We start from the raw sequence: 15,600 nt of genomic DNA, 5'->3' as shown, positions 1-15,600 counted from the left end.
TTTCGATTTTCTCTTTTTCTGTGCGCGTTTGTTGTAATCTTCTCTCGCAACTATGAATCACTTTGAGCTGTCCTGCTTCTTTGATCAAGTGCACTTTGCATAAGAAGACAACAAGTGACGAAAACAGAGAGGGGCAGAACGTCTAAAATCAGACTGCTTGATCAATCACTATCACTCGAATCTGCATCGAGCCGAGGTCTCTTGAGCTTCTTCACCTCCTTCTCCTTTCCTTTACCGTTCTTCTTCTTCCTCCGATTCGCCTCTTTCTCCTTCTCCTTCTCGATCTCGTCCTCCCTCTTTTTCTCCGCGATCGTTCGTTTCCGTTTCTCGTTCGCCAACTCTTGTTTCCTCTTCCGCTTCTTCTCTTCGGCCGCTTGATTCTTCGCCTTGAAGTTCGTTTCGACGTCCGATTCGAGATCGGAATCATCCGCGAGAGCTTGGGCGAGTGCGTTTCTCGCGCTCGAAACGTTCGTTTGATCCTTGATCGGAGAAGGGGATCGTTTCTTGTCCTTGTCCTTGTCCTTCTTCTTGCTCTTCTTTTGAGGAGAGGCGTTGATCGGAGAAGAAGCTCGACGTTTCTTCGAAGAATCGGGGGAAGTTTGTCGACGAGAAGGTTTTTCAGGTGAAGAGGCTCGACGCTTCTTCTTCTTCTGCGAACTGACCGTGACGACGACATCTTCTTCATCGCTTGAGGAATCGAGGACGAGAGGTTCTTTGCCTTTACCCTTTGATGAAGACGACGCCGATTTGGGCTTCTTCGCGACTTCCTTGTCGAGATCGGTTTCATTGATCCCTTGTCTCTTCATAAACGCAGCGATTCCAGGCTGAGAAGTGATAGAACTCGCGAGGGGTGGAGAGACTTTCTTCTTCGACTTGGGTTCGACGGCGTCGAGTTCGTTCAGGTCGGGAGAACTGGGGCGTTTCTTCGATGGTCCAGCGGAGCTTGCCGATGACGAAGGAATAGTGATTGAAGGAGATGGACCCGTCGTAGTCGCCTTGAGATTCGCGAGCGCTTTAGGTTGTCGAAATCGAGGAGTTTCCGCCGCGATCCGTCTCTCTTCCTCCTCCCTCTCGAGCCGTTCAGCTTCTTCCCTCTCTTCCCGTTCTCGTCGCACTTTTTCTTGTCGCTTCCGTTCGACTTCTTCCTTCTTCGCACGCTCGTCTTCTATCGCCTTCTTTCGCTCCTTCTCGACATCCTCAACGATCGCATGCGCCGCTTTCCCGAACGCTCGTGATTGTTCCAGCACTTGTCCAGCGCGTTCGAGTCCTTCTTCGTCTCGTTCGAGGTCGAGGTCGAGTCGGATCAGTTCGAGAGCGGTTTCGGGAACGAGGATTCGACGGAGGTAGAAATCGGACGAGAAGGGGGCGATGTGGGATTCGGTCAGGAGAGGATTGTCGGCCGTGAAAAGCTGTCGAAGTGTCGAGTGGATACACTCGAAACCGCGGGGCCCGTAGCTAACAGATTGCAAAGAGTTCCGTAAGCGTTAGGGCGGGTCGAACGGTGAACGAAATGAGCGACGTACTATCCAGGTTCTTCAAGATGAAACGAGTCCCATTCGGCAGTGACGTTCGTACGTTTGTATCCATTGTTCCTTTCCCAATCTTGTTTCGCTCGATCGAGGAAACGGCTAGGGGTTTCTCCAAGAATGATCTGGGAAAGGTGAGGCGCGATTTCGGTCTCGATACGTCTATCGGTGTCGTGGAAACGTATAGTCAGTAACAGTAAGAAAGAGTGTACGAGAAGGAGAGGCCCAGACGTACTCAGGTAAAGCTTTCCAATCGATTTTCATCGGATATCCATTCTTTCTCCCTTCCGGAATGACCGTCCTCTCGACCTTGTGCAGTTGACAGAAACTTGCAATCTCGACGATCGGTAGGTACTTGGCTTTCGGGTTACGGACCGAATGTCGAGATTCGAGGTGAGGTCGTTCGAGGAGATACCGTTTGAGCGAGACGAGGCGGTCGGAAGGTTCGGCGGGTAGAGGTTGGTCGCAGAAGGGACAGAGCATAGATGCGTCGAGTTCTTCGTCTGCGGAGTAACGGTAAAACGTCAGTGCAGAGAACGGGAAAGGATCGAAGCAAGGAAAAAAGGTGATGGACGAACGTTGTAACAATAGTAAGCCGGGTGTCTCCTCCCTGCCAGACCCGTTCAAACCTTGCCTCCAATCGAGTTCATCTCTGTCGAGCGTCTCCTCCTCCTCCTCTTCGGATTTCGAGGGATCGACGATTTCGACATCGCTATTTTCCTCCTCAGGCGAGTTCTCCTTTCGAGCTCTCGCTTCAGCAGCGTCGATCTCGGCGTCGAGGTCTTCAGCTTCTCTTTCAAGGGCGAAGAGGTCGGCGATGGATTTGATTGGTGCTTTGTTTTGAGAGCTGAGTCCAAGGTGAAAGAAGGCGGAACGTCAGCGATCCAGTCACAATCTGCCCTCAAGAGTCTCATCTTCAGATAAGCTTACCTCTTCTTCTTGCTTGGGCTCTTGCTCTTCTCCGGTGAAGGAGACGATTCAAAGCCGTTTTTCTTTTTCAACTTTCCCAGTTTACTCGCCTTCTTCTTATCCTTCGAGTCGGCCCTGCGAGACGGGAGAGAGCGAGCTTGATCAGAGAAAAAGAGTCTCGCGGAAAGCACGACGGTGAGAGACGAATCGAAAACGAACCTTTCGACACCTTCTTTCGCTCGTTCTTTCCCTTTTCCTCCTCCACCTCTCAATTCGTCCCTCTCTTTCTCCTTCCCTTTGTCCTTCTTCGTTGCAGGTATAGTAACAACCTTCAACTCGTCGTCGTCGAATTTCGAGAGTAACGCCGCGACTTTCGAGTTCGTCGACGAGAGATCTGGTGGAGGTTTGTCGTTGTATTGATCCGTCACTTTACGAGCCGCTTTGATAGATGCAGAAGAGGATGGAGTCGGACCCAGGGACGAGCTCGATTGTTGCTTCTTCATACGAAATTCTTCCTGGTTCCGTCGCTGTTCGCGTTTAAAGCGTTCTTCATCCCTCGCTTTCTCCTCCTCGTCTCGCTGTCGCTTCGCCTCTTCTTTCGCTTTGCGTTCCTCCTCCTCCTTCTGCTTCTGCAACTTCAATTGATTCTTGTGACTCTCGGTACTTTCCCGATACCGTTGCTGAATCAATTCCTGTTCCTCCCGAGTCATCCCCGAATGCTCGAGAGGATCGTGATCATCGTCTCGATATCCTCGTCCTGTCCCGAAATCCCCCGTCCCTCTGCCGCTGGCCGCATCAAACCCGTCGCAACCTGCGTTTCTCCAAGAACTCGAATTCGACCTCTGATTGTATCCGTTTTGATTCCCGTACCCACTGCCACTTCCGTAGCTCTCGTTGTTCCCTCTGCCGTATCCTGGACGCGAATTCGAGCGTTGCTGATTCGGATTGACACGGTCGTGTCGCGATCGTCCACCTTCTGCGGGAACGCTAATCGAGGTTGGTTGGGCTATTGCAGGTCGTTTGTACTGGGCTTGTGCGGCTGCAGTACTGCCTGGTCTCGTCGTCATGCCCGCTCGATACATCGTTTATTGATGAAGAGGAATTGCGACAGAGCTTGGTCGAGTTCGGGTATTGACGCGTCGTAGATCGGATGTAGTTAGTTCAGGGTAGGACAGGACGAGTTCGAGCGCTCCGAAGAGCGGATGACGAAGAGATGAAAAGTGATTTCTGCGCGAGAAACGTTCTTTCATCTCTTTCCACCTCTTCGACCACATAGAAAGCCTCAAAATGGTCGCCGGACTGAATGGATTCAGTGGGTTCGGTCTGGGGGTCTATATCGTCGTGAGCAAGTCTTCAAGTTTCTATCCTTCAACTCTCCTTCGGCACTTTCCGTTCCGCTCTATTTCGCTGACGCACTCCTCATTTGAATCGCTTGAGCAGTGGGGTTGATCTTACACGGATTCAAAGTACCCATACCGAAAGTCATCAGTCGACCAATCTTGAAAGCGGCAGTTTGGCTTCGACTTCTCGATCTTCCTCAAACCGTCCCATCTCCTCCTCAGGTTCCTGAATCTCCTACTCCCGCTTCGACATCCTCGACAATACGACCTTCCCCTCCGGCTCATTCCGAATCCAAGATCGGTCTCTCGTTATCCCAATCTTCGCCAGAATCGACTCAAACCGAATTCTATGATCGACCTCTCCATCTCCCGCTCGATCTCCGCACTGCGCCTATCCTCGGATGTATCGTACTCTTGATCACGACGACGATCGATGGATCTGTAGTTCGAGCCGGTATAGTCGGAGAAGGAGGCGCGAGACCTTACGACGTTTTAGTTTTATTCATTTCCCTCGCCTACATTTCGACCGCGCTCGATTCAACCGGTGCACTACGAGCTCTAGCGTTCTTGATCTCTCAAAAAACGGCGAAGACACCCAAAAATAGTCCTCCGGGGGCAGACAAGATGGCGAATGGACTCAAATTGTGGACCGTGTTGTACGGGTTTTGGTTCTTCTTCGGTCTACTCGTCGGGAACGATCCGATCGTCTTATCTGGAACTGCTTTTTTATCATAGTAAGTCTTGCGGCTCCCACAGACTGGACTTCTTCGATCGAGCTGACCCATACGGCAGTTTCACGAAAACAACCGGAATTACGGAACCTCGAGCCTGGACAATGAGTCAATTCATCGCGGCCAACATCGCTAGTGCCGCCCTAGTGTCGAGTAATCCTACAAATATCTTGATCGCCGGAGTGAGTCGAGTTCTCGCTCGGTCCCGTTCGCATTCTTTGCTAATGATCCGTCTTCTTAACAGGCATGGGAGTTGAACTTCCTGACTGGCTTCACCGCTTATACGATCTTGCCAACTGTGATCGCGTGCGCTCTGCCAATGAACGTCAAACTTCGGTTATCGGCTGACACCTTATCTTCCCTTCCAGCGCAATCGTCGCCTTCCCTCTCCTCCTCGCCCTATTCACTCTTCGCACACCGTCAACATCACGCGACAAAGCTTCCTCTTCCGGCGCCGCTTCAAAACCCCGTTACATCCCATCGCAGCTTTTACCTCCCGACATCGATCCTCGCACAGCCTTACTCGACAAAGACGGAGCGATCTTCCACACGACTTTACTCCTCGTAACGCTCGCCACTCTCGTAGGAACGAGTTTCGTCAAAGGAGGTCACGTCGAAGTTTGGATGGTAACGATGCCAGCTGGACTCATCGCTCTCTTCCGAGACATCTGGAGCGAGAGGAAGAAACCTAAAGTGCTCAAGACGGAGGAGATCGAAATGGAGGTACCTACTCGACCTGTACAGACTCCTCGAGTAACACCGAGTAGGAGAATGTCGCTTCCGTACTTGGTCAGCAAGACGTGCAAAAGGTTCCCGACGACGACTTCGACGATCTCTCGACTTCCTCTTTCGCTACTTCTTTTCGCTGGAGGAGTATTCGTGTTGAGTCGCGGTCTTACAACTCTCGGGTGGACGGGAGTATTCGCTGGTTGGCTCGCAAAGATCTGCGTCAATCCAGCTGCGACAGTTTTCTTCGTCGGGTGAGTTTAAACTCCGCTCTCTCATGCAGCTCCTTCTGACGGTGTCTCCCCGCGACGTGGAATAGATACTTTGTCGCTTTCGTCTTGTGTCCTCTTGTCGGAACAAACATCGGAGCGACAATCCTCTTCGTCGAAATTCTTCGTTCGCCCTCTTTCACCCAAGCTCCTCACGTCGTCGCCGATCCGCTCATCCTCCGTGGGGCGATCTACTCCCTCGCACTTTCGTCAAATTTGGGTGCGTTCAGCTGGACGATTTCGGCCTCGCTAGCGGGCTTGTTGTGGACGACGATTTTGCGACAAAAAGGAATCAAGGTTTCGCAAAGATCTTTTGCCGCGTTCAACCTCCCCGTTCTGCTCATCCTTCAGACGGTCGCTAGTGCTGTAGTCTTGTTAGAATGTTATTATTTCGGAGATCTCGCTTGAGCTTACCTCATACCTGTAACGTTAACGAATAACCTCATTTTCCCCATCTTTCGCCTCTCGTTTCGTTTCTTCACTTCTCACTTCGTGCTTCTCCCTGCATCGACTTTGATCGTGGCTTTGCGACTATCAACGACCATCTCTAGAGGGTTCCGCTCTTCCCGCTCTCGAATGATGATGTCAACCTCCACAACATCTCCCACTCCTCCTTCCTCGACGAAACCAGGCAAATCGACTCTCTTATCACTCCCAATCTCACCCTCAGCACCGATCTATCATCTCCCGCCTGACCCTCTGTTCCCAACTCCCGATTCCCTCTTCCAACTCTCTTCGTATGATCCTCCTCAAGACCTCGGAGAATCAGGCCCTGTAGCACTCAAGGTTGGAGATCCTGTACCTCCGAGTATGCTCAGAAAGAGTAGGCAGGTTCAGATGGGAGGAACTTTTACTTATACTTCTCCTCGTGAGTCTCTCTTCTCTGTTCAAGCTTCGCCTTGCTCCTTCGTACATAGCTCATGTTTGATCTCGTTCGCACTGTGTGACAGTCCCTCTTCAGTTCCCGTACGACCTCGATGAACCGGGAGTCGAGCCCACAGGGCCTAGGAAACCGAGCGATATCGAACGAAAACTTTCTCAATTCGAGATCGACCCCTCGAAACCCGTTCACGACGTTGCGCTTCCCGATTCCGACTCGACGGGAGTACCTACGGCTTACACCTGCGACAAAAGGGAAGCATCGACTTTCCCACAGGCGAGATTGCTGTCGGTATCGAAGAAACTTCTCGAGGAATGGTTGCCTCAGCTCGATGTGGGCAAGGAGGACGGAACCGAGGAGCAACAGAAAGTACGACAGCAATTCATCGATGTCGTCTCGGGAAAAACTGTCCTCGCTAGGAAAGGAAAGGAAGGGAAATCGGACACGGAGGGAAATGGAGTCACCGGGTTCGCACCTTGGAGTCAGGCTTACGCGGGATGGCAGTTCGGGAACTTTGCGGGACAACTCGGAGATGGACGTGCTATTTCGATTTTATCGACACCACCGACGGAGGAAGTCGCCAGCGCGACCGGATTCCACTCGCTCGAACTTCAACTCAAAGGAGCTGGAAGGACCCCGTACTCTCGGTTCGCAGACGGTCTCGCTGTACTCAGGAGTTCAGTACGGGAATACCTCGGGGCAGAAGCACTCGCCGCTCTGAGAGTACCGACCTCGAGAGCTCTCGCCCTCGTTCACCTTCCGGCGGTTCATGTCCTCCGGGAACGCCTCGAGAATGCTGCGATCGTGACGCGAGTGTCTGGAAGCTGGCTTCGAATCGGCGTGAGTCTCCCATCTCTCTTTCCTCGCTCTTGTCGCCATTCTGATTCTTCTTCTCGACGACAGAGCTTTGAACTTCCTTTCTACCGACAAGAATGGGAGACTTTACGCAAGCTCTCTTCGTACACCGGTCGACACGTGTTCGGATTCGATGATTCTACAGCCGACCCAGCGAATCGAAGTATGGCTTTCAACGTCGTGAGGGAGGTCTCGAGGAGAACAGCGCTCATGATCGCGGGATGGCAGGCTTATGGATTTTGTCATGGTGTGATGAATACTGGTACGTTTCTCTTCTTTCTTCGCTGACAAGACGAACAAGTTGAGCGCACCGAAAGGTTCTGATTCATTTCGACAATGACAGATAACTTTGCGTTGAACGGAACAACAATCGATTTTGGTCCCTACGCCTTCATGGACGTGTTCGATTCGGGTCATATCTGTAATCATTCGGACGATCTCGGTCGTTACGCTTATAACAAACAGGTTAGTCTCCCACATTCGGTTTTGACCTTCGGTTTTCCGCTTAACGCGTCGAGCTGACTTCTGTGCTTGTTCTTCCATAGCCCACAATGGGAGTCTTCGCTATCGATAAACTCGGAGCGGCCCTCGCCCCGCTGATCGGGAAAGAAGTCGAATTAGCGAAAACTGCCGACGGAACCGGTTACGTCGAAGCCTCTCAAGGTTGGACCGGCGACGAAGATTCCGAAGAAGTCAATATCGAAGAGTACTCGAAAGTCGGCAAGCAACAAGTCGAACAAATCAAGGAAGAATTCGTCGGACATTTCAAAAAGGAGTATTCGAGGTTGATGAGGTTGAAGCTGGGATTCACGGCGGAAGAGGATGGAGATTTCCAACTGTTCTCGAATTTGTTGGATCTGATGGAGAGGAACGAACTCGATTTCACCAACTCTTTCCGCCTACTCTCTCAGTTCACTTCGGTCGAATCTTCCTCTTTCCCTTCTTTCCTCGACGCTCTCCTCAACTCTGAGTCGACTTCGCCCGCACCGAAAAACGACGTCTCGACGAACGATCGATCCGATTGGACTAGCTTCTTCAAGACTTATGAATCCCGACTATCAAACGAGGGAACTGAAGTCGCCTCGACTCGACGCTCCCGCATGAACTCCTACAACCCCCGCTTTACTCTCCGACAGTGGGTACTCGAAGAGACGATCAAGAAGTTAGGAATGGAAGGAGAAGCAGCGGGACTCGAGCAGTTGAACCGAGTTTTGGAGATGGCGCAAAATCCTTTCGAAGCGTATGGAGAAACCGAGATTGGGGCAGAGGCTTTGGAAGCTTGTCCGACAGAGGAAGAGACCGAGAGGAGGAGATTAGCAGGAGTAGGACCGAAGGATCTCTTGGGTTTCCAATGTTCTTGTTCTAGTTAAAAAGGAGGGAATGAGCTCAGCTCTTCGTATATTTTTGTACCGACTACAACAGAACCATATGAAACTCAATGTACACAGATGTTGTCTATCTATCTATCGTCTCTGCAGAACGTCGCTCAAGAGAATGTCTGCATTCGCGAGGATTCCCTCCCATTCGAGTTTCCTCCCTACGTTCAAGATCCATTCTAACGCTTCACCTCCCGTCGGCGGATTCCTCACTATCGGTACTTCACAACTCTTGACGAACCCTTCCAAATCTGCTAACCGTTCCTCCTCGACCCAACCCAACAAAACCGCTTTTTGTGCGTCGTATCCTTGTTCCCTCAATAAACTGAACCCTGGATCCGTTACGACTTGGAGTGATTGAGGAGAGGATGGATCGGAAGTGAGACCTATCCGTACGCCGAGACCGGAGAGACCGGCAGCTCGATTAACGACGAAGAGGGAACAGGATTGAAAATGAGCGGAGGGATTATGGAGGAGGGGTGATGGAGGGATGAAGCTCGGTAGCGCGTAGATGTCCTGATAATGTACTAGACGTAAGCGGTTTCCACTCTCGAGGGGAGAGAGCAGGAGGAGGACGAACGTAATGAGATAGCTCGCTCGTTCCAGCAGAGACCCTCATTCGCTGGACGGTCGCGTCACTGTAGCTCGTATCCCCTTCTTCGTCACTATCTTCTCGTCTCCTGATGCCGTTCATTCGTCGTCGGGATGTCGAAGGAGGCAGGTAGGAGAGGAAGAAAGATGAAGGAACTTCTTTCGCTTCGACTATTCACAAGCGCCGTTCTGATATCGGCTCCGAAAACAGCAGAGGATCCAAGATTCACCTGATTGATCGAGCAGATTTGGAGGATCCGCGCTTCGCACCCTCGCCATACCTTAGTTCTCATCTCGTTACTCTCGGGTCACTGCGAGCTTCTTCGGCGGATAGTCGCTATAGGAAGTAGGGATTCAAAGCAAGTGAGTCTGATCACTTCTCCGTACGACCGTTCGTAGAGTTGCTGACCTAGAATCGCTTGTTTTTCTCAGATTTTCGCTCAACATGTCTGAATCCAACTCTCCTGTCGCCGAACCAGGACCGGCTACAACGCTAGAAGAACGGATTGATCGCTATTCGACGAATGTGCTCCCTTCCGACTACGAATTCGACCCATCCTTTTCGCTAGACGAAAATTACATGGTCCTCACATTATTATACGCTCGACTCTCGATGAGCAAGCGGGGAAACATGGCATGTATCATCGTCGATCATTCGACAACTCCCCCTTCCGACCCTGCCCCGAACAGAGACGATGCGGAACCCTCAACGAAACGACGGAGGACAACCTCTCCCTCCTCTTCCCCGACTCGCCCCGCGTCTTCAGCCTTTCCAAACTACCCCGGCCGTATCCTCGCACATTCGAACAATTTTCCCCAACCGCACACTGTCCCTGTCGAAATCCCCGTCAAAACCGGCACGAAAGGGAAACAAGCGGCGAAACCGAAACCCGGTCAAACGAATTTCCTCATCAAAGCGTCTCAATTCCCCGAAATACACGCCGAAGCTCGATCGATATGTCTCGCCGCGTCGAAAGGAATCGCCTCGGGAGCTTCAACCGCCTACGTCTCGTTCCCTCCTTGTGCGGCTTGTCTCCCTCTCCTAGTCGCTGCGGGGATCAAACGCCTCGTGTATCGACAAACGTTGGGTACGAGTTCGAGTATCGAGTTGTGTAAGAGGGCGGGAGTGGAATGTACGGAAATTGTGGACAAGGAGTTGGACGAACGGTTGAAGGAGAAAGCGAATCAGTGGTGGAAGGATCAGGGGGAAGGGAAAGAGGAAACGAGGACGAGGTTGGAGAGGTGGTGGGCAAAGCAAGAGGAAGAGATCATGGGGGAGTCGTATAGAGCTAGAGGACGAGCTGAAAACCGAGAGTGAGAACGTGCGTCGGGTTAGTTCAAGCTTCTTCGTCATCCTCTGGTCGCTTCCTACGATTACGAGAGCCACGAGTACGATCGTGTACTACTCGGGTCCGAAGTGAACTGGTCGCAATGCGAGCGATGCTTTTGACTCGACGAGATTGTCTGAGACTCGATGTTTTTCTTGCATTTTCCTCTTCAATCGATCTCGGGCGGCGCTCGTTCTTGATCGAGTGACATAAGTACTGCGATCTATGAATGGATGCTCAGGTCAAGATGGAAGACGAATTCCGAGTTTTTTGATTCGATTGGATAATCCTCGCGAATTCGAAAGACGTGATTTTTCGAGATCTGTAGCTTCTTCTCCTCTCCCTCATATTCCGCCAGCACCATGGCTTCTCGCTATTCGGCTGTGTACTCGACCACTCGAGTACCGGGTACGACCTTCGTCCCTTCTCCCTTCCTCCCTTCCTCCACTCTTTCTTCCTCGACTGCTCCAATTCTCCTCCTCGTTCAACCTCAAGAACTCCTCTCCCTCCTTCCTACGCTCAAGCAACTAGCTGCCTCGCCAGTCGTCCTCCAAGTCTCGACCCAGCAAACGCAGGATCTCTCCCCAGTTCTTGCCCTCCGAGGTTCCGGTCTCTCCCTCCTCTACTCTGAATCGCATGAGTCGGCAAAGGTAAACGCTGCCGTAGCAGCTCAAGTCGCATCGACGGGTCACGGAGTTGTGCATTTCGGAGAATTCTCGGCGGGAAATGCAGATCTCGCTCAAGGAGTCGATCTCGAGAAGCAAACAGTGGCGACCAACGGCAACGGCGCCTCTCACGGAGCTTCATCAGTAGCCGAATCGTTCTCTACTGCTTTCGCCAACCTCCCCTCCTCCCAACGTGCGACCGCTCACTCGCAAACCGGTTCCGATTCGCCAAAGACTCTCCTCATCGCGCTCGGAAACGCTTCCCCTCTCGCCTCTTCCCTTCCTTCCGACTACTCTCTCGTCACTCTCAACCTCTACCGTCCCCTTTCCTCCGCCTCGATCCGCGCCCTCGTCCCTTCGAGCGTCGAAACCGTCGTCGTTCTCGAACAAGTTCACAAGAAAGCTGGAAAGTGGTCCCCGGTTTTCCTCGATGTCGTCGGAGCGTTCGCAGAGGAGGACGATGATGCCAAGATCCCCAAGATCCTCAGTGCTACCCTCGGAGAAGTTTCGGACGTAAACTCCGCTGTTCAATCGATTTCGGGTCAGTTTCCTTCACCTTCATCAATCTGGAACGACGAACTGACTCGTTCCATTGTCATGTCTAGATGCTGTCGCTGCTGGAACGACTCAGTTCGCGATCGGCGCCGCCCCTGCTTCTCCCGCCGCATCTTCGTCGAAACCCGTTCAACTTCCCAAGCACGAAGCTGCTTACACTACCATCCTCGACGAAGTCTTCGGCGACCGACTCTGGCTCGCCAACTCTCCCAAATCCCTCCTTCCTTCGTCTTCGGCTCAAATCTCGTCGACTTCTCCCGAATACGCCCTTGGACACGTTCTAGGCGCCAACGAACAACGAGAGAAGCTCCGTCAAACCGTTCGGGACGTTCTCGCTTCCAACAACGTCGACGAGTCGCTCGCGAAGACCCTCTCCGCCTGGCTCGAAAACGACCGAGACGTCAAGAAGACCAAGGCAGTCATCTCGGCTCTCGAATCCTCCTCTTCCGCTCCCAGCTCTCTCGAATCGACTTCCTTCACTCGCAAATCGAACTGGATCATCGGTTCCGAAGCTTGGTCGCACGATCTCGGCGCATCCGGTCTTCACCACGCTCTATCGACTGGAGCCGATGTCAACCTCCTCATGATTGACACGACTCCTTACCACCTTCCTTCCGACTCTTCGGCTCCTCCTCAAGATCGTCGAAAGGATGCCGGTCTCTACGCGATGACTTATGGAAACGCTTACGTCGCCTCGGTCGCCGTCTACGGAGATTTCGCTCAAACTCTTCGCGCTCTCGCCGAAGCCGACGCTTACAAGGGTCCTTCGATCGTCCTCGCCTACCTTCCTGGAGGAGAGACGGATTCGACTAGCGCTCTCGAGGTTCTCAAGCAAACGAAGAAAGCGATCGAAGTTGGAACTTGGCCTTTGTACCGATGGGATCCCTCGGCGGAATCTCGTGGACGAGACGTTTTCGAACTCGACTCGGAGAAGATCAAGGCCGACCTTCGTACTTTCCTCGACCGTCAAAACCACCTCACTGAACTCTCGAACCGACTCCCGACTTTCGGAGAAGCCCTCGAATCTGGATCGGGAACGAAACTCATCGCGGCTCAAAAGAAGAAGGCGAAGCAAGCGTTCGAAGCCCTCTCGGGTGCCCTCGAAGGTCCTCCTCTCCTCGTTCTCTACGCTTCCGACGGAGGAAACGCTGAGAAACTCGCCAAGAAGTTCGCGACTCGTGCTCGAACTCGTGGAGTCGCCGCTCGTACTCTCGCCTTCGACGACATGCCGATTGAGGATCTCCCCCTCGAGACAAACGTTGTCTTCATCACCTCGGTCGCCGGACAAGGAGAATTCCCTCAAAACGGTCGAGAGTTCTGGAAGGCGGTTCAACAAGGCAAAGTCGAAGATCTCTCGAAAGTCAACACTTCCGTCTTTGGTCTCGGAGACTCTCACTACTGGCCTCGCAAGGAGGACGCTCACTACTACAACAAGGCCGCTAAGGATCTTCACAAGGCGATCTCAGCCCTCAACGCGAAGGAGATGGTTCCTATCGGACTCGGAGACGACCAAGACCCCGACGGCTACCAAACCGCTTACAAGCAGTGGGAACCCGCGATGTGGAAGGCCCTCGGTGTCGACTCGTTCGAATCGACTGAACCCGAACTCGAACCGATCACGAACGAACACATCAAGATTGCTTCGAACTACCTCCGTGGAACGATCGCTGAAGGTCTTCAAGACACGACGACCGGCGCCCTCTCCGCCTCGGATGGTCAATTAACCAAGTTCCACGGAATCTACGAACAAGACGATCGAGACATTCGCGACGAACGTAAGGCTGCCGGACTCGAGCCCGCCTTCTCGTTCATGGTTCGCCTTCGTCTTCCTGCCGGAGTCTGTAACCCCGACCAATGGCTCGCGATCGACGAAATCTCGGACCGACGTGGAAACTCGACCTTCAAACTCACGACTCGTCAAACTTTCCAATTCCACGGAATCGTCAAGGCCAACCTCAAACCCGCGATTCAAGAGATCAACAAGTGCTTGCTCGACACGATCGCTGCTTGCGGTGACGTCAACCGTACAGTCGTGAGTCTCTTCGCAGTTAGAATCTCGTTTTACGCAAACTTACTCCAGCTCCGTTGCTCGTTCACAGATGTGCTCGGCAAACCCTTCGCTCGGTAAACTCCACAGTCAAGTTCACCACTTCGCCGAGGAGCTCTCCGATGGACTCAAGCCTCAAACGAGCGCTTACGCCGAGATCTGGCTCGACAAGAAACAAATCGTAGGAGAGGCCGTCCGTGACGTCGAACCCCTCTACGGTGAATACTACTTGGTACGTTTCTCTCTCCCTTGCTCTCTCGGATTGCCTGCTTGCAGAACTGACCTCGCATCTTTTCTTGCTCGTTCTCAGCCCCGAAAGTTCAAGATCGCTATCGCCGTACCTCCTACGAACGATGTCGACGTCTACTGTCACGATCTCGGATACATTGCGATCCTCGACGAGAACAAAAAGCTCGCTGGATTCAACGTTTCCATCGGAGGAGGAATGGGAGTCACTCAGTGAGTCTCTCGCGTACTTTTCCCATTTCTCGTAACTCGTGACTGACTTGCCTCTTCCAACAGCTCGATGAAGACTACCTACCCCCGTCTCGCCGATGTTGTCGGTTTCATCACTCCCGATCAAGGTCTCGAAGTCGCGAAAGCCGTTCTCACCACTCAACGAGACAACGGTAACCGAATGAAGTGAGTCATCCACTTATCAGTCTTGTTGAGCTTTGACTGAACGCTGTGTCGATTCTACTAGCCGCAAGAACGCTCGTGTCAAGTACACCGTCGACCGAATGGGTATCGATAACTTCAAAGCCGAAGTCGAGAAGCGACTCGGGTGGAAGCTTCAACCCGCTCGCGCTTTCGAGTTCACCTCGAACGTCGATCAATTCGGATGGCAAACTGGAGAAGACGGTCGTCGTCACTTCACGGCTTTCATCGAGAACGGTCGAGTCCAAGACGAACCCGGAAAACCTTTCAAGACTGCGATGCGCGAGATCGCAAAGGTTCACAAGGGTACTTTCCGTCTCACCGCGAACCAACACGTCATCATTGCCGATATTCCTCCCGAGGAGGAACAAACGATTCGTGGACTCCTTTCGAAATACCACCTCGATCAAGTCGACTTCTCGGCGTTGAGGCTCTCTTCCGCTGCGTGTGTCGCTCTTCCCACTTGTGGTCTCGCCATGGCTGAGTCTGAACGAGTACGTCTCATACCTCTCATTTCGACCTCGTCCCGACTTGCGACTGACTCCTTTTTTGCTTCGATTGTGACAGTACCTCCCTCTCCTCATCGAAAAGGTTGAAGAGATGATGGAAGAGACTGGTCTTCGAAATGATTCGATCACCATGCGAATGACTGGTTGCCCGAACGGATGTGCTCGTCCTGTGAGTACCTTCTTCCGTCTCTTTCGTCACGAGCTCACTCACTCATCTCTTTTCACCGTTCTTCAGTGGGCTGCCGAGGTCGCTTTCGTCGGAAAGGCTCCTGGACAGTACTTGATGCTCCTCGGAGGAGGATACTGGGGACAACGTTTGAACAAGATCTACCGCGAATCCGTCAGCGAGCAAGAGATCCTCGACATCCTTCGACCCATGATCAAGGCTTACGCTCTCGAGCGCAACGACGGTGAACACTTTGGTGACTTCGTTATTCGAAAGGGTATCATCGCTCCTACGACTTCTGGAAAGGCGTTCTGTGAGTTTTTCCTAATCCTCGCTTGCCGCGTCGAATCACGAGCTGACTCTCCTTCTCTCGTACAGACGAAAACATGACTCCTGGGCTTGAAGCTTCGGCATAAGTCTCGCTTCTTCTCGTTTGATTGTCTTCTCCACCTCGTTATTTTCTCTCCTTT

At 52.5% G+C, this 15,600-nt stretch overlaps 6 protein-coding genes across 6 annotated transcripts; 4 read left to right on the top strand and 2 right to left on the bottom strand.

Annotated features, from left to right (window-relative positions):
• Positions 1-161: 161 nt before the first annotated feature.
• Positions 162-3,517, bottom strand: JCM6883_001611 (uncharacterized protein; the record flags this gene model as incomplete). Its single annotated transcript, XM_076629205.1, has 6 exons — positions 162-1,455; positions 1,524-1,688; positions 1,762-2,029; positions 2,105-2,373; positions 2,457-2,570; positions 2,655-3,517. The coding sequence occupies 6 exons, from the start codon at positions 3,515-3,517 to the stop codon at positions 162-164; spliced, it is 2,973 nt and encodes a 990-aa protein (XP_076490852.1).
• A 205-nt stretch (positions 3,518-3,722) lies between these two features.
• Positions 3,723-5,909, top strand: JCM6883_001610 (uncharacterized protein; the record flags this gene model as incomplete). The annotated part of the gene is made up of 6 exons (XM_076629204.1): positions 3,723-3,747; positions 3,876-4,509; positions 4,568-4,688; positions 4,751-4,812; positions 4,875-5,486; positions 5,552-5,909. 6 exons carry the CDS (start codon positions 3,723-3,725, stop codon positions 5,907-5,909), a joined length of 1,812 nt encoding a protein of 603 aa, XP_076490851.1.
• Positions 5,910-6,080: 171 nt separating this feature from the next.
• FMP40 (Fmp40p) lies at positions 6,081-8,606 on the top strand (the record flags this gene model as incomplete). The annotated part of the gene is made up of 5 exons (XM_076629203.1): positions 6,081-6,369; positions 6,452-7,221; positions 7,285-7,498; positions 7,580-7,701; positions 7,782-8,606. 5 exons carry the CDS (start codon positions 6,081-6,083, stop codon positions 8,604-8,606), a joined length of 2,220 nt encoding a protein of 739 aa, XP_076490850.1.
• A 93-nt stretch (positions 8,607-8,699) lies between these two features.
• On the bottom strand, positions 8,700-9,306 carry JCM6883_001608 (uncharacterized protein; the record flags this gene model as incomplete). Its single annotated transcript, XM_076629202.1, has 2 exons — positions 8,700-9,128; positions 9,193-9,306. The coding sequence occupies 2 exons, from the start codon at positions 9,304-9,306 to the stop codon at positions 8,700-8,702; spliced, it is 543 nt and encodes a 180-aa protein (XP_076490849.1).
• Positions 9,307-9,648: 342 nt separating this feature from the next.
• Positions 9,649-10,521, top strand: JCM6883_001607 (uncharacterized protein; the record flags this gene model as incomplete). Its single annotated transcript, XM_076629201.1, has 1 exon — positions 9,649-10,521. The coding sequence occupies one exon, from the start codon at positions 9,649-9,651 to the stop codon at positions 10,519-10,521; it is 873 nt and encodes a 290-aa protein (XP_076490848.1).
• Positions 10,522-10,893: 372 nt separating this feature from the next.
• Positions 10,894-15,546, top strand: MET5 (sulfite reductase (NADPH) subunit beta; the record flags this gene model as incomplete). Its single annotated transcript, XM_076629200.1, has 9 exons — positions 10,894-11,737; positions 11,802-13,783; positions 13,851-14,030; positions 14,109-14,257; positions 14,321-14,440; positions 14,502-14,949; positions 15,023-15,133; positions 15,200-15,443; positions 15,509-15,546. The coding sequence occupies 9 exons, from the start codon at positions 10,894-10,896 to the stop codon at positions 15,544-15,546; spliced, it is 4,116 nt and encodes a 1,371-aa protein (XP_076490847.1).
• Between the last annotated feature and the right edge of the window lie 54 nt (positions 15,547-15,600).

The sequence above is a fragment of the Sporobolomyces salmoneus genome (assembly GCF_050403485.1).
Source record: "Sporobolomyces salmoneus JCM6883 DNA, S_salmoneus_JCM6883_v1_ctg4, whole genome shotgun sequence".
Taxonomy (NCBI): Eukaryota; Fungi; Basidiomycota; class Microbotryomycetes; order Sporidiobolales; family Sporidiobolaceae; genus Sporobolomyces; species Sporobolomyces salmoneus.
This window is presented reverse-complemented; position numbering and strand designations above follow the sequence as displayed.